The 22,597-nt window shown below is 34.6% G+C and overlaps 1 protein-coding gene across 1 annotated transcript in view; it reads left to right on the top strand.

Annotated features, from left to right (window-relative positions):
* LOC105618546 (protein espinas-like) overlaps positions 1-11,085 on the top strand; it is a 17,233-nt gene extending 6,148 nt beyond the window's left edge. The window contains exons 3-7 of the mRNA XM_012200078.1: positions 1,676-2,212; positions 6,785-7,104; positions 8,156-8,491; positions 9,374-9,792; positions 10,486-11,085. Coding sequence (XP_012055468.1) covers positions 1,676-2,212; positions 6,785-7,104; positions 8,156-8,491; positions 9,374-9,792; positions 10,486-10,739 — 1,866 coding nt within the window. The 3' untranslated portion in view covers positions 10,740-11,085. The remainder of the gene's footprint in view (positions 1-1,675; positions 2,213-6,784; positions 7,105-8,155; positions 8,492-9,373; positions 9,793-10,485) is intronic.
* Positions 11,086-22,597: the final 11,512 nt, after the last annotated feature.

The following is a 22,597-nucleotide window of genomic DNA, read 5'->3' as shown; positions in this document are numbered from 1 at the left end:
ACTAAAAAGTACTAGATCGTAATTATTAGTTGGTAGTTTATTGTCATGGTTTCGTTAGTTGTTACTAGTTTAATTAATAGATAGTAACGACACGCTATTTATTATATATATATATATATATATATATATATATGTGTATATATATGTATGTGTATACATATATATCATCAGCCTTCAATAATAATTTTTTCTATATGGACAAATAAGTCCTGCAATTTTTTTACCCAGAATTATTACAAAACTGGAAATCAAGACATTGTCAGGGAAATTAAAATTAAAAATTGTCAAAGCAATTAGGAAAAAATCAGAAAATTATGCAAAATTTTCTGGAAAATAAAAATTTTTTAACTTTAAAGAAATTTAATATATGTATACATCACACCTACGCAATTTTGAAATATTATTTTAATTTAACTCTGAGAGGTAGTGGGCGTTTCAACTTTTGTTCTTAATTTTTTCCATATTTCTGATCTATTTTGCAGTTTGTATTTTGCGCATGAGTATTTTTTAAACTCTTAGGGATCTAAGTTATGCAATGAAAAATTACGTTAATTTAATTATTTGCAATTTTGTTATAAACAATTAATGTAAAAAAAAACGTTGTTTTTTTTATAATAAATTCAGCTATTCTTAAACGTGAAGTGCTAGAACTCTGAAAATTTTTATGTCTCATATTTTATGTATGTCTCAGATATGTTCTATATCTGAAACTATAATATATATTTTTTTCAGAATTTTTTGCTTGCTGGTTTTTCCGAAAAAAATTTGGAAAATTAATCTATCATAAGTCTATTTATTATTTATTATTTATTTTGTAATTCTGAATCAGAATCAACTAATCAGCGACCCCGAAAATCCATAGATTGATAGACCTATGATTTCAATAATTTGTTTAGAAGAAAAATGTGCTCCTCAAAGAATTAACAATTAAAAATGCAAATAGCAATGTCAGCAGCAGTAATTTATATTGTTGTATTAAATTGATTTCTCAATAAAATATTTAACGATTTTCAAATTAGCATGAAAATACAAAAAAATACAAAAAAATTTCAAAATATTATTGAAAATCATGTTTGTCTGGAAATCAGGGAAAAATTATGGAATTTTAGAATAAGGAATTTGTGACAATCCTGTTACCGCACGAAAAAGAGTCTGGTTGCATTAATTGAAATTCTGATAAAAAATAATAAATCAAAATTTTCTGATTGAACCTGACAGAATTCTAATTCTGATTATCTCAATTAGAATTATAATCAGAATCTTCTAGTTTATTTATTTTCAACCATCAGAAAATTTCCTTAGTTAGTGCGGCTACAGATTTTTTTTTATACCCGACAAATTAATATATTTTTAATTAATCTAAAAAAATGTTATTTTATTTTTGGAACAAAGTCGTCCAACCACTTCGCAAACACATGCATCGGCACACTGCGAGCCGTTAAGAGAAGATAATATGCTTCAAATACGGCAAAGTCCCACGCTCAATGTAAAGTATAGGCCGTCGCCTCATGCAATTTTCGCGATAAGCTTGCATTATCGTTCGCACGTGGTCCGCCCCAGCTATAGCGTTTACGGTATACGAGGCTCGGTTACGAGCACACAATCTGTTTCTATCCTCCGCCTCCTCGCTCGAGACTCCAATCTGAATCTACACGCGCGCGGTTTGTTTTCGCAGGTGCATCTGTACTTCAGCGCGCTGCCGGAGGACAAGATCCCGTACGCGGGTAGCGCCGGCGAGCGGGAGCGGGTGAAGCAATTGCTGCAACAGCTACCGCCGCACGACAATGAGGCGCGTTACTGCAGCGGCCTGACCGAGGAGGAGAAGCGCGAGCTGCGGGTATTTGCGGCTCAGCGGAAACGCGAGGCTCTCGGTCGCGGGCACGCGAGTCAGCTTGAACGGCCGCATGGAGCCGGATGTCGCGAGTGCGGCCGCGCGATTGCGGCCGGCGAGATGGCCGTCGCGGCAAGCCGCGCGGGCCCGGCTGCTCTCTGGCATCCCGCCTGCTTCGTCTGCTGCGTGTGTCGTCAGCTGCTAGTGGATCTAATCTACTTCTGGCGGGACGGCAGGCTCTACTGCGGCCGTCACCACGCCGAGACTCTCAAACCCCGCTGCTGCGCTTGCGACGAGATCATCCTCGCTGATGAATGCACTGAGGCCGAGGGTAGAGCGTGGCATATGCGCCACTTTGCTTGTCTCGAGTGCGATCGGCAGGTAAGAATACAGAATAAATGTAAATTAAAGATTTTCTAAAGAAACATTGCAAGTATTGCAATCATCATTTTTATGACGTCAGTAATGAATGTTTTTATTAAGTTGGGTTTCCTTCACGTTGGAATTTAAAACAGGAGAAATTTTTTTTTTTTAAAGAATATAATAAAATATAATAAAATAAAACTATATAAATAAAATGTGCTAATAGAAGTTTTTTTCTGCGAATATAAATATAATATCATAGAAATATGAAAATTATTATATATATTATATATAATCAAACAACATTTTGACTCTTACTCTGATTATCTTCAGTGATATTTATTGTAAAAATAAAGGAACGCTATCGATAAATTTTATGTACAAGTGAGCGAGGTCATTGAGCGCTAAGTTATGCATGCCTTCAATGGTTATTACGAGGTGCCATCTGCTATGTTAAAAGTTAGAACAAGCGGAGATAAGCTTTTAAAAATTCTGTCTGTTACACATCAATTGAGATCTCCTGATAGCCAATATTTATAACGGAGATCATGACAAATGATTTCGATTTTCAAGCATGTTCTATGTTATTATTTTATTTTGTGTCATTATATATTTTATTTAAGACTACATTCCGACATTATTTCAAGATTGAACTTGATAATGCGTTTATTCTTTCTTTCGTTTTAAGTTAATATAACTAGATTATTTATAAAAGTTCAGATTATAAATATTTTTTCATTAAAAATGTGAAATGTATGAAAAAGTTACGTTAATTGAGAGTAGCCTGTTGTACGTAAAATTTACATATAAATAGCAATACTGTATCATTTGATAGCGATAGCGCGCGCGCACGCACGCACACACACACACACACACACACACGCGCGCGCGCGCGCGCACACACACACACACACACACACACACACACGCACACGCACGCACGCACGCACGCACGCACACACACACACATTCTGTGATTAAACTTAAAACAAGAAGTGCCTCGGGTCTTTCTCATATACATATTAAACTTTGTAATTCTCTAAAAACGAAAAAATGTTTTTGATTACTAGATAGATAAATATATTTATTTGTTCCAAACGCGCGCGAACAACTAATGAAGATATTCCACATGTCTCTCAGTTATGAATGCAGGACAAGTAACATAACGGCGCACGTAACTACTCTCCCCTTATGGAGACTGGATGCTGCATGATAGGATCGAGTTTATAAACATATATAAATGTAGAATATTAGATTTTTTTCATAAGACGATTCTCTGTGCTGCAGCGAATCGTTTCGACCTAACGGTACACTTGCGGGATCGTACATCGGAAACGCGCGCCGCCAAGTTAATGATTACGTCGCTATCGAATTTACAGCTGCGTAGCAATTCATAATCCCGCCAGCTGACTCTATCCCCAGATACGTCTTCCGACTTAGATAGCGTCGAGAGGCACAGAAACAGCACTTGCTTTCCGCTTTACCCGCACCGATGTTGTCTTTGGCTTCGGGTGTGAACTTGTGAATGCATTTATCACGCGCGGAGAAGACCTGGGAAAAATTCTAAGTAAGAGAGGGCGGAGGAGATTCTTATTTAAATTTACTCGACGCAATTTACTAAGTGATGATATAAGAGTTATTCTCTCCGGTTGAGAGTGCGGGATAACGCGGTATCTATATCGCGAACGTATACGAGAAGCGAGAACTCTAAGAAGCTAATGTTTTATCAGATCGCCGCCATATATGTAGAGTACATGCTCCAGTGAATAACCGGTCACTGGCGTAGTGCCATTATCACCGAAGCTATGCTTATTTCTCCGCATTGAGATAAGACAACTTTGTTCTCCTGTGCTTGAGGAATGCGCTACCGTTTTTCGATGTGATGTATTGCACGATATCCTCTTCTTGCAATCTGAGCTTCTTTTACTTTTAAAATTGACGTCTTACGAATTTAAACTCAAATCTTTTTCAATATCTAAGAAATAAAATGATTTACAGCCTTGATCAGATATATTAATCATCTATATGTTTTTCCCTTCTTACTTTCCTCCTCTCACCACTTTCCAATTTTTCCTTCCTTCTCTGAATGTCAATTTTGATTCCATTATGTCCCAGAACACCGAGGAGACAAGATATTGTTTTATTTCTTTCCGCATTGTCTCTAATTTTATTCGTAATTTTATTTTCGTATTTGTACCGGAAACTCTTTTTATTTTTATTTTTTGACTTAAGGTATGTTATGTTAAAGATATTATGCATATTATTTTTAGCTATTACTATATTATAAATTTCAGTTAATATATAGATATACTTTTTTGCAATCTTAACCTTCATTAAATTTGCTATGTATCATCTCATATATTATATTGTTTTATATGTTAGTCTTTAATAGTTTATCTAGCGCTATAATTTAGTTATATTATATTTTATATTCAGTTATATTATTTCAACTTCCTTTTTCCTTATTGTTAATAATCTTGCGCTACGATTTCATTTATATTATATTTTTTCTACAGGATCAGATTCATATTTGCGTTCTCCGTTCACTTTTAAACAAAGGACTTTCATTCTTTTTATTAAATTTGACATTATAAGCATTTCATGACTGACTGCAAGTAGCTATTATTATGCATATGTTCTTTTTTTATTATACATTATAATTGTGAATGTTACGATATTCGTTTTCATGTTATCAGCATCTGTTTTAAAGAGCGAAATAGATAACTTATTATGTTTTTGTTTTTTTTGACTGTAATGATTATGTATGTTTTTAACATTGAAAATGATCCGATTGCGATCGAAACGTCTGTCTATTGCTAGCATTTTATATTAAATTTTTAATTTAAAACATTTCTGTTTCTTTTATTGTTTTTTTACTTTTTATATTGTCATGTTTTATTTTATATAATAGTTTTTGGATCATAGTCCTCTTTTTTCTTTGTTTTTTATATGTTTTTCAATTTGAAATTCTTTTACCTGTATTCTGTTCCCTGTTAATTATCGACATTGTACATAGCTCAAATAATTCTTAAAATAAAGAACAATTCACAGCCTTAAACCAATTTTTTAACTAAAACGTTAAATAATGGTTAATAAAGTACTTAATATTTTTGATCAGACTGTACATAAATGACATGTTTATTTATAAAAACAATTAATGTGTTTCATTCTTTGTGCTCTAATCGCATGCGTCACGTAGAATGTTGTACCTTCATTAATGTAAATTAACTTTAATTTCAGTTCAACTTACTCTTTACTTTTTTATCTCTAGTTCTAAGAATTAGAAAAATATGAAGAATAAACTGAACTGAAATTAAAGTTAATTTGCATTAATAGAAACGGATATTAATTTTTCATTTTTCGATCATCTTCTGTATATAACTTCCGTTCGTCTAAACGAGCGATTCATCGTTTCTCAAGATAACTTCAGAAAAACAAAGACGAACGAATTATGTAAAGGAATGTTTACGAACATTTTTCTGTAACTCTAAAATTATCGATATATATATTTTACGTACAAGTGAACGAGTTTATTAAGATGCATAATTCATTGAGAATAAGTAAGTATGCTTTCAGTGCATATCTTATAATGCTCAATAAATTATGCATTCAGATCAAAAGGTTCATTCTATCATGCTAAAAGCTAAGATAAACGGAGACAAGTTTAGTTTATTATATATTGGTTTGAATCTCTTGCAGATAGTTAATGTTATAACAGAGAGTGTAATAAGTAATTTTAATTTTTAAGCAATTTTGTGTTATTATATATTTAATTTAAGTGTTATTAAGTGAAGAAACATTCTTTATGTCATTTCAGGTTTGAATCGTGTGCTTATTTCTTTCCTTTATAATTAGGTTATTTGTATTAGAAAGCTTTTGATTATACACAGGAATATTATACATACGTAGTAGCTCGCAGTTCGGAGTTCTAAATGTAATAAAATGGGGTTATCCCCACTTCATTTTTCAACATGAAATTCAAGACCCTACTGGGCTACGGTTCTATCACTCACTCACGCTACTCACAAAGCGTCGAACGTGTGGAACGTGTGAAACGTCATACCTGTGTATGGAAAAGATTTTCTGTGCTATAAGACATTCGCTGTTATGTGATATTTAGTGTAAATATTTTATCATTGAAACTGATATGTGTTCATTTCTTATATCTAAGACTTAAGTAGTAGATGTAAATAGTCTTAAGATATCATAAGCCAATCACAGAACAGTATTAATATCTTAAGTAATGTCTTAAGCTGCTAATATTGTGATTGACAAATAAGAACTCTGAATACGAATCTAAAAATGAAATGTATGAAAATTTTGTGTTACATTAACGGTGGTCAGCTATTTCCTTGTGCGTAAAATTTATACATTAATAAGTATAACATTGTATCACTCAACATTCAGCGTCTTAGAGTTAATGTATCAAAAGTGATAATATATTCGTCGATGTAGATTCAGATTGTACTGCAGCGCACCTTGTCCACCTGTTCATTGAAACAGATTTATTCATTCACGTTCATTTTTACTTTGTCGGTTCCACTTTCGCAGACGTGAATTCACACGGAGTGCATCTTTTTCTGTTTGCAGCTTGGCGGCCAGCGGTATGTGATGCGGGAGGGCCGGCCGTACTGTCTCAGGTGCTTCGATGCTTCCTTCGCTGAGTATTGTGACAGCTGCGGCGAGCCGATCGGCGTCGACCAGGGTCAAATGTCACACGAAGGTCAGCACTGGCACGCGACCGAGGCTTGCTTCTGCTGCGCCACTTGCCGCACTTCTCTCCTAGGCCGGCCGTTCTTGCCGCGACGTGGTGCCATTTACTGCAGCATAGCGTGCAGCAAAGGGGAACCACCGACGACACCGAGTGACTCCTCCGCCGGGCCGCCCCCGCCCTCGTTGTCCTTCCTCAGGTACATACTCCACGTGGTCTCTCGCATACCTCTTCGCCTCGAGGCGAGGGTCACGGGGGTTGCTTTCATTGTCCTGCCACCGACTACGAGAGGTTCGCGCACGGATCCGCAAAAATTATAGCTGCCGGTAACGTCCTGCGATTACGCATGAGCCTACGAGTTGTACGCCGCTCCCGAGTTCGCAAGTAACGGAGTTGCACGCCGAGAAATTATTACGGCGGTAATAAATTATACTAATGTACCCGGTTTCATATAACTTGTTTTGCTTTGAAAACGACTAGTCGGAAACGGGAGAATCGTTGAAACTTTGAGATTAAAGTTTTGTCGACATTAGTTAAGTAGCCTGGTCTTACGTCCTGTCCGGATCAGGATTGAAACTGTGATAAATAAGAAATTGTCGAATCGTTTATTTAGTCATCTTTAGTTTGTGTTTAAATATTTTAATTTTATTATATGGATGATAGAAGATTATTTAGATTTTTCGGCTTATCATTTGAGCGATATACATGTTTTATAAACGATATTCAGATTAGTACATATTATCGCTAACGAAATCAGAGCCACTTAGATCATATGCTTGAAGACATGTTAATGCGACACCTATAGAGCGGCGTCTTTCGTGGTTGAATTTAAATTTGGTTTATATACATAACGACCCGTTTCGGAGACACAAGGAGGGCTGAATGTCGCATTTAAATTTCATTATGCATCTAATTGTCGAAAATTTTTAACATGCTGTAAATGTAGATAATTTAAATTCAAAATGAGAAGTAATTAATCGCACACTCTGCAACATAATTGTTTGACGATGAAAAAATTTTAATCATTTTTATCTTTGGTACATAGCATGTTTTAATTAAAATGTGAAAAAGATAGAAAATCAAGAAATAGGTTATTATAATTATAGATATTTTTTTATGACATATAACAGTAGAAATTATATTTTTAATTATATCAAATATCATGACTTTTATATATATATATATATATATATATTCTCTCTTTTTTAACAAATTACATGATAAAATATCTAATATTTTTTATTTTTTAGGAGTGGTAGGAGGCAGACGATAGTCACGAGCGAGGGTTCGTCGAGTCCACCTCCACCGCCTCCACCTCCGCTTCCTCCAGGTTCAAGGCATACTCTCGGATCTCCTAGAAACTCGCCTCGAATGACCAGAAGACATCAACAAATTTCCGCTTCTTTGGCAACAACGCCTACCCAGAGTACCCAGAATGCTCTGAGCCCTGAATTTAGCGCGGAAGGACTTCCTTCCAGTGGTTCCAGACCCAGTGGTCTCGACAGGGTACTTTTGGAGCGAAATCTTGAGAGACTGTTACAGGAACGCGGCTCTCATCCCGACGAAAACTGTAATGAGTTGGGAAGGTACGTCACTTTACTACTTTACGAAAGTTCGAATTAACAGCACGATCTGAGTATTAACTATTATCTATCTTTCCAAGTGAGCTATAAGTATATAGCAGGTAACATTTGAGTTAAAATTTGAGTTAAAATACAACATAAAATAAGTAAGAATACCATTAGAATCTAAAAATGGGAGGTATTTAAAAATCTATTTGTTCTGTCTACCCTGTGAATCTAAACAGTGATAGTCGAAATTTGCAAATGATCAATATATATTTTCAACATACACTTTCGTTCACTTTTTTATTCAAGAAATGCATTAACACCAGGTGCGGCGAAATAAAATTTTTCAATGTATGTAATTCTCGAGAATAGATTAAGGGAGAGAAGAGGAGGATGGGGGGATAAATATATTTCCTCATACATATTTTTCTACATGGCAAAAGTCGCTCTAATTTTATTTTATTTTTTTTTAATAAAATTATTAATGAGCTCCTCCATATTTAACTATCGACCATTTCACAATACAATGTCGCAATATAATTTACGTTTTTGATTCAGTGTAGATCGAAGATAACTTTAAATGTCTTAAATAAGAAAATGATCTTTTATTCGAACAAGTTGAAGAAGTTGTAGAAGCGTTGAAAAGAACGCGAATAAAGTTTACGTATTTTGATACAAGATATCTCAGGATTGTCACATAAAAATTGCATTACATCCTTCAAGCAATGCAGTGGCATTTTTTGTATGTTTGTAATTTCTACATTATGATTTTTAATTTCTAAATTTTTCCCCGACTAAATATCATACAGATATGAAATTCAGTATATGGAATACTCCATACCAATCATACTGAAGTCACTGCTCATGATTAACACATAAATCGCAATTATAATATTGCAGGCTGATGCAAGCGCGGGATCGGGAGCCTTTGAGATGCATCCAGAATTGCACACCTACTCATGCATCAAGTATGCCAGAACTGCCACCACCTCCGCGGCCATCGTCGGGAGCATCGGCATCAATGTCAACATCGACCGCCGGCGCAGCGTCCGCCGGCGTACTGTCGCAAGAGCCGGCGACGTCACCGGCCAATCCCGGGATTGGAGCCAGCCAGACGGATCCGCCGACGCCAACGTCGAGACGCGTGCGATTTCAAGGGGATCTAGATGTCAACGATCACAGCGCGACATCGCGCATCCCTCTCTCGCCAACAAACGACCGGAATTCGTCATCGTCGCCCTCGCCCACGTCGCTGTCGAGAGCAAACGTGTCACGATCAAGAAGTCTGCAGCCCGAGGAGGTCGCTAGCACGTCTTGGGGTGCGTAAAATCTTTGTCTTTAGAAAAAATGTATGGATGATTTATATTTTGATGGATGATTTTTTTTTATATTCCTATATTGTTTTCCAAAGCCATTTATAAAAGTCAGTATCATGCGATAAGATGGATCTTTTGATTCAGTGTATGCCGCTTCGGGGAGCAAAGGTCACATAAAAAATATTCCATAAAAACTTAAAATTTCCGAAGTTCTAACGGTAAAACAGCGATCCAACGGAATCGGAGACCTCAAGATTCGACTGTAGTTGAAACTGGCCACTGACCTGAAAATAAGACTTATAAATAAATATTCAAAAATTTAAATCTTTAACATTTACCTTAGCAGCCATAGGTGTTATAGTCGTTATAGAATATGGAGGAAAAATTTCAAAATCAATCAAAGATTAAATCAACTCAGTTTTATAATTCTCATAATTAGGGCAAGCTCAAAAAATACGATTAAGATTTTGAAAACGAAATCCACAACCAGGATTATCTCGAACACTCATTTTGATATAAAAATAACCCGTAATACATATAAAGTTAATGGCCTTACAAAAATTCGATCTATTTATCCTCCATCTTTTAAAGAGACGTAAATTAATATCTTAATATTTAAAGACTCTTATCTATGTCAGCCTACGTCATCCTTGTTAAATGAATTCTGTTCTTATTTACGAAAACATATCTTTGCAGGAATGGCAAGCACGTCTAGGTCGAGAATGGACGGCGAGGATGACGACGCCGAGAGCTGTTGCTCGACGTGCAGCTCATCCAGTAGCTCGGACGAGGCCGCGGCTTACGCACTACCACCACGACGAGCCTACGGCGGCGTCCGGATTTCTTACGTGCCAAACGACGCAGTAGCGTGCGCGCGAAAACGCGCGCCCGCTTCCTCGTCGTCATCGAATCAAGCTCAGAGAGACACCGAAAAATGCATCATATCTTGATAACTCCTTCGGTACTCTATGAGTTTTGACCTCGTCGTTATGATAATTAGGAGGACTACAAACATACGATGTTCGAGAAAGAGTTCCTACAAAGTGGATGCACTTTTCGATATCTTTCAAAGCGTTGTCGACGCCTGCAGCATCGCAGCACGTCTTACACGCATGCCAAACATATGGTCGTGTACGACAAATTGAAAATAATACTCATTTCATTTCTGTAAATATTGTAAGCTCTCTTCCGGGGCACGCGATCGTTAGCGAGCCGCCACAATCCAATGATCGCATCCCTTTATTTTTAATACCCTATTAATGTATTTGATAATAATAATAATGACAATGATAATAACCTTGTGTGTTGTCATTCACATTTTACCTGTTACGAAATAAAAATACAACAACAATATCCGCTGTTATTGTGAATAACTGCAACTATCTATTCGTGTGCAGAACCGAAGCTGTTTAACGTAAGTATACCTTCTAATTATACAACATTATTCTCTCATAGCTGTATTCGATTGTTTATCATTTATCTGTGCGATGATGCGATAATCACTCTCGTCAAGGATCATTTTCTTAAACGGTGAAAATTCTAGGCAACATGATCATTATGAATGATAAACTGCAATGCAAAATTTCATTATATAGCTTGTTTCGGTAGAAAGTATTCTAATACAATTAAATATATAATTATTTTTCTTCGGAATTATACAAGGCATGACATTAATTAATTTCACTCTTCTACTTTATCAAGCAAGATTATTAGGCAATATGTATATTAAGTTCTTGAATTTTTTAATTAATAGAAAGTAAATGTTCTCTTTTTCTTTTTTTTTTTAATTAATGTATAGGAGAAACTGATTTAATTATATTCAAATTACTAATGCGGAAATCGCTGCATTATTTGTGATTTCTCCACCACGAATCTAGAAACGAGGAAGAATGCGGCGTACTTGTTTTCAATTTGGCCGAACAAATCGATCGTTCACTTTCATATTTAGAGCGGTATGGAAATCTTCAAGTAAAAGCGGTGGGACAAGAGCGAAAATTGAAATTACGGTCGAGTGACGGAAAAAGCGAAAGTAGTAACCCCTCTTAGGGAATCATTCACAGCGTTAGTTCTAGCTCGTGGAGATACTCGTGCTTTCTCTCATCTGGTGAGCACATTATATGCTCTCTGCGAGAGATTGCATCTGACAGCGTGTCAAAATTCTAACCTTTATTAGGTCGTCAAATTTTAGATTTGGAATCTTTCGAATGATGGTCATTAGCATACGCATACTTACGATCGTGCGTTTTGAATTATGTCAGTCTCGTTGAACGATAGAAACATCTGAAAAAGGATCTGATAAGATCTTTGAGGAAGACAGGTTTATCTTGTGAACAGATGATTGTTTGTTTTTCTTTTCCCTATCCATTCTTCTTAAGATGAAGAAAAAAAACTTATCTCTTTTTTTGTCAAATGTTATCAATTACGTTTCTAAATTTTTTTAAGAATATTGAGAAAGATATTTCTAATTATATTTACAATTTTCTAAATAACAAAATATAATTAACTATGAAATTATTTAATACATATTTTATAATTGCAAATTGTGTAACAGTATCTTAATGGATATTTTCAAAGAAATTGATGCTACAAGAAGCTGTTCTCTTAAGATTTACATATCTTGAATAAGTGGCTATAGATCTTGATTAAGACGAGATTAATGGGCGATTGGAATGTAAGTATTCGTGTACACCATAATTTCGATACAACGTAGCAAGATTTCAAGAATTTTTTATTTTATGATTCAATATCCATAGAAGGAGCCAGGTACTCAATCTCTGTTACAGATATTTAATTCTCACATTTAATCATAACATAGACTTGCATAAGCTATAAATCTTTACATTTTATACATGAACAGAAATAAGAAAAAACAAAACTAGGTAAAAAGTAATAATGGCGGATAGTGGAGGGAATTATAATATAAATTGGATTATAGGGCATGTATTATGGAACTATTAAATAAAATATGAACATACTGTTGAATTAATCCTAACCGGAATTTATTTGAGATCTTATTCTCGAAAAATATTGTTTATATATGAAAATACAGCTTTGACCAAGAACATTAACTATCATATTAACCGTTATTTAGTTTTAGTTCAAAAATTAATTTATGGCATTTGCCTGATTTATCTTTATTCTTTGTTTCAAAAATCCCGTAAACTCATTATAATATTGATAGAAAACAATACAAAAAAATTTTAGATTAATGAAAATGCAACGTATACTAACACTAAGTATTGTATTTTCGTACATTCTTAGATGCAATATTTTTTGAAAATACGGTTCTTGAACAGTTCATAATGTACATGTCCAGTTAAAGTCTGCATTCCAAAAAAACAGAAAGTACATATTCGGCGTAATTTGGTAAATACAATACAATCTTCCAGTAAACGAGAATGGATTGAAATGAATTGAAATGGATTCAAATTTTCAGAAATATTGATTCACGAATGTTAAAATGAATGCTTTTCAATTCTGAATGCATTTTTATTCATTTATAGGAATTGCATAGAGCATATCTCTATCCTCTTCAATCTAAAAGTAATATTAGCTTTTTCTAGCACTCAAACACAATTGTGAATACTGTTCAATTCAAAATTTTGAATAGGAAATGCAATTTTTCAATCCATTAATTGCATTCGAAAAAAATTTCAATCCATTTAATTCATTCTCGTTTGCTGGGTTGACAATCATGAGAATTTTTCGAAATGCATCACAACTAAATACATAAAAGCGCATAGTGTGATTGTTAGGTAAGGCGTTGGAAGATTTAGCAAACACCTCTACGCGGAATGCAGTTCGACGCGCCTTTCTTACGCCGCGAAAATTGGTATTGCCGCGTGTATGTGTGACCGCGATTATGCAACTATCGCGTGCGCGCGAAACAAGATTTCCGAGCGGTAGCTCGCTAATTATGCGTCCGAAAGAGAATGCGCGATGTGTGCCTAATCTTGACAAAATGATTTTATGATTTACCGAAGAAACGGGACCGAGTCGCATAACTACTTTGCACCGTTATTCGAATTCCTTCGCAGGGAGAAACATTTAGATTTGCATTCTTTGGAAAGTTTTAATGGAAATAAATTAATACAATTAATTTTTAATAATGTATTAATTAATGTATTTTCAATATACTTAATTTTTAAGTTACCAAAAACTTATATTTTATTAACATGTATATTGCATTAATAGTTGTTTCACTTACGGTTAATTAAAATGTCATTCATGTAAACGACAAAAAGTGATTTAAAGAGATCCTAAAGTCGTCTGCTTTACCGACTAACGCAATTTTTATATAACAATTAGTTTTTTCTTGTCAATGTGTCGCACGGTAAAACAGCGATTTCGTCCGGGCAGTTCTCCAGGAATTCGGACTTCATTTTAAGATTCTCTTAAGATTAGTTAACAGCGCTACTAAGAATGCATATAATCTTTTCTTAAAGGAATAAACGCTGAGAGGAAAGTGTTTAGTACTATAATTGCATAGTAAAATAATTACGGTTAAAGAGCTCCATTTTTATGATCATTACTGCTGTAATGTTAATAATAATAACCATGTACATACAATAAATAGTTCTCTCAAACGCGAACATATTTAACTATAAATTATAATAATTTTAAATATAGTAAAATATCAAGATATAAATGGTAAGATAAACATTATTATTCAGCAAATGCAATCGCAATTATTATGAACATAATTATTTCTTTACAACACTATATGATAATAACGATTAAAAAAATATGTTCAAAAAAACTAAAGATTTTCAAGCAGTGTATATATTTGCACGATTAAAATAATATAAATATATAGTGGTCTCAAAATGACTACAAATTATAGTTAAATTATGATAATTGCCATTTTTGTCTCTCAATATACATTCTTGAATTGGATATGTGAACGACGTAACGACCACACTCTCTAACGCGAAGACGACGTTCTCTTTGGTAAGGAAAAAGATCTCGATGTATCATTGTTGCGGATTTACGATCCATGAGATCACGCGTGTAAAAATACAGAATAATAATCCGCTGTTATAATCTCCACAGTCCATTCACCGCAATGCTACTCGTTACTCGTGTGATGGATGTGGCATACCACGTACGTATCGGATCCGCGCCGTTTCGCGGATCTGCCGCGCGGTATTCGCGATTGATCGATGACACGTAATACGCGCGCGATCATTACGATCCCGACCCGATGAGCGAGCGAGACGGGCGCCGATCGATCGGCGGCGAAACGTGCTTGCGGGGCAACGGCGGTGAATAGGAAGGACGACGTGCCTCCGTGACTTCTCCTCGAGGCCGACCGAGGGAGAGGCCGCATTCCGAGCCATGCACGGGAGAAAGCTCGTGTGCGCTTAGCCTGCGGGACGACAGGCAAGCCTTCGGAGGTCGAATGAGCGAGCGAGTGAGCTTTTCTCTTTCTTTCTTTTTCTTCCTCGCACGCTCATTCGCACCCGTAACACGCCGACGAAATTTCACGACTCTCGATCGAGAACGCAACGTACCGCATCATTCGCCGATATGTCGCCGATCGATGTGTTGCGAACTGATCGTATCATGAAGCATTGTGAAATTCCTCTTTCGCGTCTCCCTCGTGGAGGTATTTGTGGATAGCATAGATTTTCTTCCTCTATTTGTAATATATCTTCGTTTATGAGTGTAGGATTATTTATTTGGTTCTTTATTATACAATTCCAAGCCTTGATGCCGTTAAACGGAATCAAAGTCGAACGCAAAAAGAAGATAAAATCCAATCCATAGCTGTTTGCGGCTTGTCAAAAAATTATGTTCGGACTTCCTTTCGTGAAGTTAAACGCTTCTTAATGATTCGAATACAGTTAATATTTATGTTATCGAGGATAAGAATCTTCTATTCGTTATATACGGAAAGAATGATTTTTTAAAGTGTTTAAAAATTTACCTAGATATACATATGTAGATCTGAACATAATTTGGACCATCAAAATAATTGTAAATTATTAAATAAGCTCAAATTAGTTACTAAAATGTTAAAACTTTTTACAGCATTGTTATCATCACTTAAGCATCTTCATCATAATTATTTTGATCCAACAAAATTATTTTCAGGTCTGTATCTAACTAAATTTCTTAATACTTTAATGAAACTGATTTTTCTGTGTAAATCATACTAGTCGAAACTAGAAAACAATAATTAATTACTTACTTTCAATATTAAAAGCACTGTTGTCCTTTTAATATTAAACAACAGTGCTTTTTAGTATTCCAAATAAGTAATTAATTTTTGTCTTTTAATAATAAATTGGTAAGTATTAGATTTCTGTAAGGGTGTGATATATTATATTACACAAAAATCAAGTCTCTACTACATGCATGTGTGTATATATATTTTTTTTTCTTTACAATTTAAAATAATTATTTATTTCAAAAAGAATTTGTTATTTCATTCAATTTTGGTGATCAATTTTTTTCTATTTTTAAAAATTCCCGATTAGTTTCTGGGAACATCTACCATCTGTCGATGCATTCGGTATTGATGCTTTTTATAATGATGCTCGTCCCGCATTATTATCCAGAGGATATGAATAGATAAAAGTGCCTATACAACTTGTTTCATAACGAGCATATTGAAATAAAAAAACTCCGACTCAATTCGATGAAGAAGTCATACAGTACATACAGCTTCTTTCATCTCTCGTTGCATAACTTACATACTTGTAATAGGACTTACGTTTATTTTTCTATTCGAGCAACACCTGTCGGACAAATTGTTAAAACTTCTTCATTCGTGTTACGCAAAAAATAGTTTACACATATTTAAGTGGCCATCTTTCTTCGCAAGTTCCTTCGATTTCCTCTCGGCTGCAAAAACGGTCGAAGAATGCGCGATTTTTGAAGAGTAAGCAGAACATAAAGTCATTCTAATATCAAAATGACTTTAAAATGATTATTAAAAATCACTTTTCGATTTATTTAACATCAAAATGATGATCAGTCACGATTTAATTTAAAATTAAAGTTAACGTGATCTGTTCACGGAAAGTAAATAGTTTTGCTAAAACATCTAAAAAAATCTAGCTAGATATCTGAAAATCTGAAAATAATTTGATTGGACTATCAAAATTATGGTGACATAAAAATTATGGTGGACAAGATGATTGTTAGACTTTTGCAGTGTGCTTAACATTCCTATATAATTAATATTATTTTTCAATCTGTATGTAGCTAAAGTTTTAGATGCTTCGATAAAATCATTCTTTCCATGTTATTCTGCTTGGAAGATACGTAAAAATGGGATTGCGTACGGACCGATATCACGGCGATCGGTGCGAGCGAGATCACGCATATTCATGTTTTTCGTTCCTCGATCTACGTGCTTACCACTTTCCATTCCGATCTCCCGCGTCGCCGCGCCGCACCGGTAAGGAGCGACGTCGTACGGGAAATTGTTAGCGGGCGCACCTGCATGCACCTGTGTGCTCCGACCTGATAGCTTGTCTAATTGGATAACGATATTGGGACTGGAGTACCGCTAACGGATGAGCGCGCGATCCCCACCGTACGTATCGATCGTATTGGGGTTATGCTTCGGTGTCCCGCCAATCTCGCGGCGCGACCGTTTAAAAAAGATACGGAAGGACGAAGATGGTGAAGCATCTCGAGAATCCAGGTTTGGCGGTTCGACATCACGATGTTGATACTCGTTTTGCGTTCCGATCGATCGACAATCGATGCCACGAAAGCCGCGTGAACCACTTCTCGAGTGCATACCGATCATGCAATGCGATGTAATTTATATTTGTAAGTTACTATTAAAAAGAAAGAAATTTATTTACAATCTTCACACTAGGTCGCCTATTAGATTCCAAATATGAGATAGCGGGATTTCTGCTAAACTAATAAGCACATGTGGTTGATTTTATTATGAACTTATTAGAGTGAAACATATGTAGTAGAAAACTCATTATTAAATGCGTGCAGTAGTTGTGAAAAAAGATTCTTGAAATTGTTATCGAATTTTATTGAGGTTAGTCTTCAAACCTTGTTTTATTATATAATAAATAAATATTTGATAATAAAGTCTGCATGCAGTGATAGAGAAAGATCGTATTAATAGAAAAACACGTGATATAATGATTTGTTTAACTGTAAAGCTTAGATTTGGTGATCATGAAACCGCAAGGCATGGAAGTCGTAATATGAGATACTTAGGGTATTCCTAACTAATATGAGAGCTATATAAACAATTCAATATTTCAAAGCATACTGTTGAACGAAATATTAAAAATGATGATTCTATTGTTAGGATTACTCACATACACACACATCGAAAAATTATATAATTATTATGTATAACATTCAAATTCTTTGTTCCTACTTGCATGTAATATAATAAAAGCGTGTATAAAAAGCTTATCTTTATTTTTTCTTAATTTTCTGTTATGAAATACCATCTCATACAAGAAAACCCTTGCATCTCATATTAGGAACCCTTTTTTTAAATGAGCAAAATGAACACTTTCAATAAAAAAATTTTACATACAACAAAGTATAGCTACTATCGGTCGCTAACTTTTGATGATAAATCTTGAATATATTTCTCATAAAATTGAAAATAGGACTTAACATTGCAAATTAAATAAATTACAAGTCTTTAAAAAAAGATCTCATATTAAGCGACTTTATTAATTATTATTATTATTATACTTATACTGATTTAAAACTTATTATTGTACTATGATTTTAAGTAACTGCTCGTAAGGAACTCGAAGAATTGCGGCTGTAGTCTGAGAATTCCTTTTTCGTAAAGATAACAAAAACATTTTGTCCTGATAAATTTGTCTCACAAGTTTCCTTTTTTATAAAGATAAAAAATATTTTGTTCTTCTGATAAATTTGTATAACAAAATATTTATATTTTAAGACAAAATATTTTTTATCTTTATAAGAAAGGAAATTTGTAAGACAAATTTATCAGAAAAAATTGCTCGGAAAATATTGAAATTCTTTTAAGACCTATTCTCTAATGATAGTGTTAGTGACATTGTGGTTGCGCAGCTTTTTTTATCATGTATAAGATTTGCGCAACAATGTTATAATAATACTGATAATTAGCACAACGATTATATTGTCATTAAAATACACGGAAAAAAAGATTTTGCTGAAGTATCTAAAAATTTAGCTAAATACAAAATCTGAAAATAATTTTGTTGATTCATCAAAATAATTATTTAAAATCTCGAGCATGATGAATTTTGACATTCTAATAATCAATTTGAGTGCTACATAAATATAATATTTTGTTGACCCAACAAAAATAGTTTTACTGTGTACATCTAGTTAAATTTTTAAATATTTTAGCAAAATCGTTAAATATGCTAACAGAATCGTTTCTTTCTATGTAGATTAAGAAAAAAATCTTTAACAATCTATTCTCGGAAAAAATAATAAATTCGAAATTATATCAATGTCAAACTTGTATTGACAGTAGTTTAAAATCCAAACTTAGATAAAATATAATAATTGTTTTTTTTATATTTTATATTTTATAACTTTTTAATAAAGTATTTAAAGACTTTTTTTTATTCAAAAAGAACTTGTAAAGAATAATAATTAAAAAAGAAAGAAAATGTTAAACAATATCCATACAAAACAATATTTATAATAATTCACACTTTTTGCCGCTAGAGTGTAAAAACATCCCGAGTAATTATTCCTAGATTAAAAGAAATTCATACATTCTTAAAATGGATATGTAGACGATGATCACAGCAGTTCCAAATGAAAGTCATTGAAAAATTAGTTCTTCTTTACCTGAAAAGAAAACGCTAGATAAATTGAAACATTCAAACCAAAAAGAAAAAATATGTGAAACATAGATCCGAAATTCGGATTGTTGAGGAAACGTGACCTTGCGAAATATTTTCGCCGATTTAGCATAGTTGCTTAATGTGACGACTTGCAATTCGATTGAAATTCCGATCGATGAAGGATCGATCGAGTCGAAGTCTGATGAAATTTTATAGACAACCGCGCGTGAATACAACTCGCTGGCGCGATTCAATAGCGAAACGCTTGCATTTGAGACTCTCCTGGGAATTATGTAACTCTGTCATTTTTATTTACGCGACGTGACGTTTCAAGGTAATTCGAGTTTGCGGAAATAACAGTACAGTTTCCATACTCGCGTAAATATTTTCACGTCTCGTTGAAATGAAGGTGCAGCTCGTAAATGGAATGGCCACATAAATAAATTCTCCTGCATAAATTCTCTCAAATCACACATTTTAATATAATACAATAAATATAAACAGTAATAAAATAGTTTAAGACTTTAACAATAAAAAAATTTAAATAAAGAAAGAAAAATCAATTAGAGTCAACACGGATATCAAAATGTTAAATTTATTTGCAGTAAATTACATAAGTAAAATTCAGATGTTTTGACCATAATTTGGATGCATATTGAATACAAAAATATATTAGATGGTAGAAAACGTAGGTTAAGATAATTAAATAATATAAAAATAAAATAACGTAGGTAAAGGCATAATAACAGAAAATAAATATAAATAGAACAATTATTCTCCTACGTTTATGAAACGAAAGAAGCTTATTATGTATGTTATGTTAATTATTTTTTTATTATGTACGATATACTATATGACATTATGAAAACCGATTGATCTGTTTATCGTTCATTTATGATTCATTCGGATCTAATATTTCTGAGATATGTATATTAAAATCAATTATCGCGATGTTGTCGGTTGCACTATGTTATGTATGCTTACAACACCTGTTGTATTTAAAATTGCATATCGCGCAACAGAAATTCCTTCGGAACATAGTCATATGTTGTAAGATTATATATTGACGTTTATATTACGTTCATATTACTTTAGACCAACGATTTCTATCCTTAACTTCGCATTCCATACTTTAGAAATTTAGCACATTTAATTCAACTTTCGTCTTTCGAATTTGTTTGCAGTTGACCATGTTTAGCAGAAAAAACTTTACAATTGTTGTAAAATTTGTTCATGTAATTGATTCATACATTTAGACCCAATGAAGAACTAAGAACAAAATTCAATCGTATCAAAGAATCTTATGTAACATTCGCTGCTTTTTCTGTCATCAATGCTTAAATGTTCCACATAATTATTTTGATGTTTCAAGGAAATTATTCTCAAATCTGTATATGACTAAATTTTTAGGTACTTGAAAATTAAAATTATTCTTTCTGCATAATTTGCATTCCCGCATTCCGCTTAGAGCATTTAATTCTTTCAATCCATACGATTTGTTATCACATCAAGCGCGTGATTGAAAAATTCAGACTCCGAACGGGAGATTCCTGTTTTGGCTCGGCTTTCACGGAATGCCGGATGACCGCTCTTTTGCGCAGCACAGATATCGAATTTACTACGGCACGTAGTAAAGGTCCGGAGGCGCGGAGTGCCTCTCCGTCTACTTCCCAGCGTAATTCATCCTGTAGTTTTTCATGTCGAGCTCGCTCGCTCGTTCGAGAGGAAGGCAGGTATTCGGGCGAGCGAGCGAGCTCTAGCAAGCACAGAGGAGCAGCGGGGAGAGGGGGGGGGGGCAGAGGGGTAAGGTAGTCAGGTAAGAAAGCGGGCGAGCGAGTCCTCGGCTTCGTAGAGGTGGGAGGCAAAAGTGGTAGTGGAGGCGAGCGTAAAGTGAGTTTTCGCTCGCGGCGTTCGCTCGCCTGGACGCCCGCTCGCTCGCTCGCTCGCTCGCGTAGCAGAAGCGAGTCATCGTCAGTCGTCTACGCGGTTCCGCGGTGTCGCGGTGCCCGATGGTATCATCCCGCGAATAAGTGGTGCTGCCTGCCTCGATCCTCGCCTCCCGCGGACGCGCGAACATCCGGTCGGCCGCTACCAAAATGGCCGCGCGCTGAGAAAACTCCCCCGGGTTTCCTAGTGCGATCTGAAACTCTTTTCAGACGGTGCTTGTTCCCACGAGAGTTTATTCTTTCTCGATAATGACGTCGGCGCACCAACGCCTTGGATAGGATCCTTCAATTGTGCAGGTAGAAAGGAAGAAAAAAAGGAAGAAGCGGAGAACGAAGAGAAAACTGAAAGTTAGAGGAGTCAGGTAAGTTGAGTTTATCTAAAGTCTTCGACATTTCGGACACTTCTGAAGTTATGTAGTCGATGAATAACCATGAAGATCGGTACTGAATGAAAATACATATGGCGTGTGATAACATCGACCCGACGAGGTCGACGGCATCCGCATGGTGGCTGGTTACGTTCTCTATGAGAAATAAGCTGACGTTAATTAACTGTCGAATATGACGTAACGTAGAAGTTGTGTATCGCTCTCGTAATTGTTTAGCAAGAAATGTTCGCAAATCCTTCGCCTTTTGTTGCTAAAGTTTAAGGGTTGAAACTACTCCGTGAGTTTACGTGAGTATCTATCTAATATTACGTCAAGAAGATTTGGACTTGAAGATGTTAAAATTGCAGCTCGGATGATACATAAAATAATATATAGAATATATTTTATATATATTTTTTAAAAATGTATATTTTATATATAAATTCTATTTGGAATAAAATTTATATTTAGAAGAAATGAAAATTTATGAAACAATTATAACCGCATTTAAAATTAATAAATGCGTTGATCCTCGAACAGTTGTATTGTATAAATATGAGAACGTGTCTATTGTTCATAAATAATTGTATATTAGATGAGAAAACGTGCTGTTCAACTAAAGAGAAAATTAGCTGTCCGCCTCGTAAGGTCTCGTAATATTTATCTATATTATGTAAAATTGTCAATTACAGTATGC

This window comes from Atta cephalotes (assembly GCF_000143395.1).
Source record: "Atta cephalotes unplaced genomic scaffold scaffold00017, whole genome shotgun sequence".
Classification (NCBI taxonomy): Eukaryota; Metazoa; Arthropoda; class Insecta; order Hymenoptera; family Formicidae; genus Atta; species Atta cephalotes.
The sequence above is the reverse complement of the archived record's forward strand: the minus strand, read 5'-3'. Positions and strand labels throughout refer to the sequence as shown.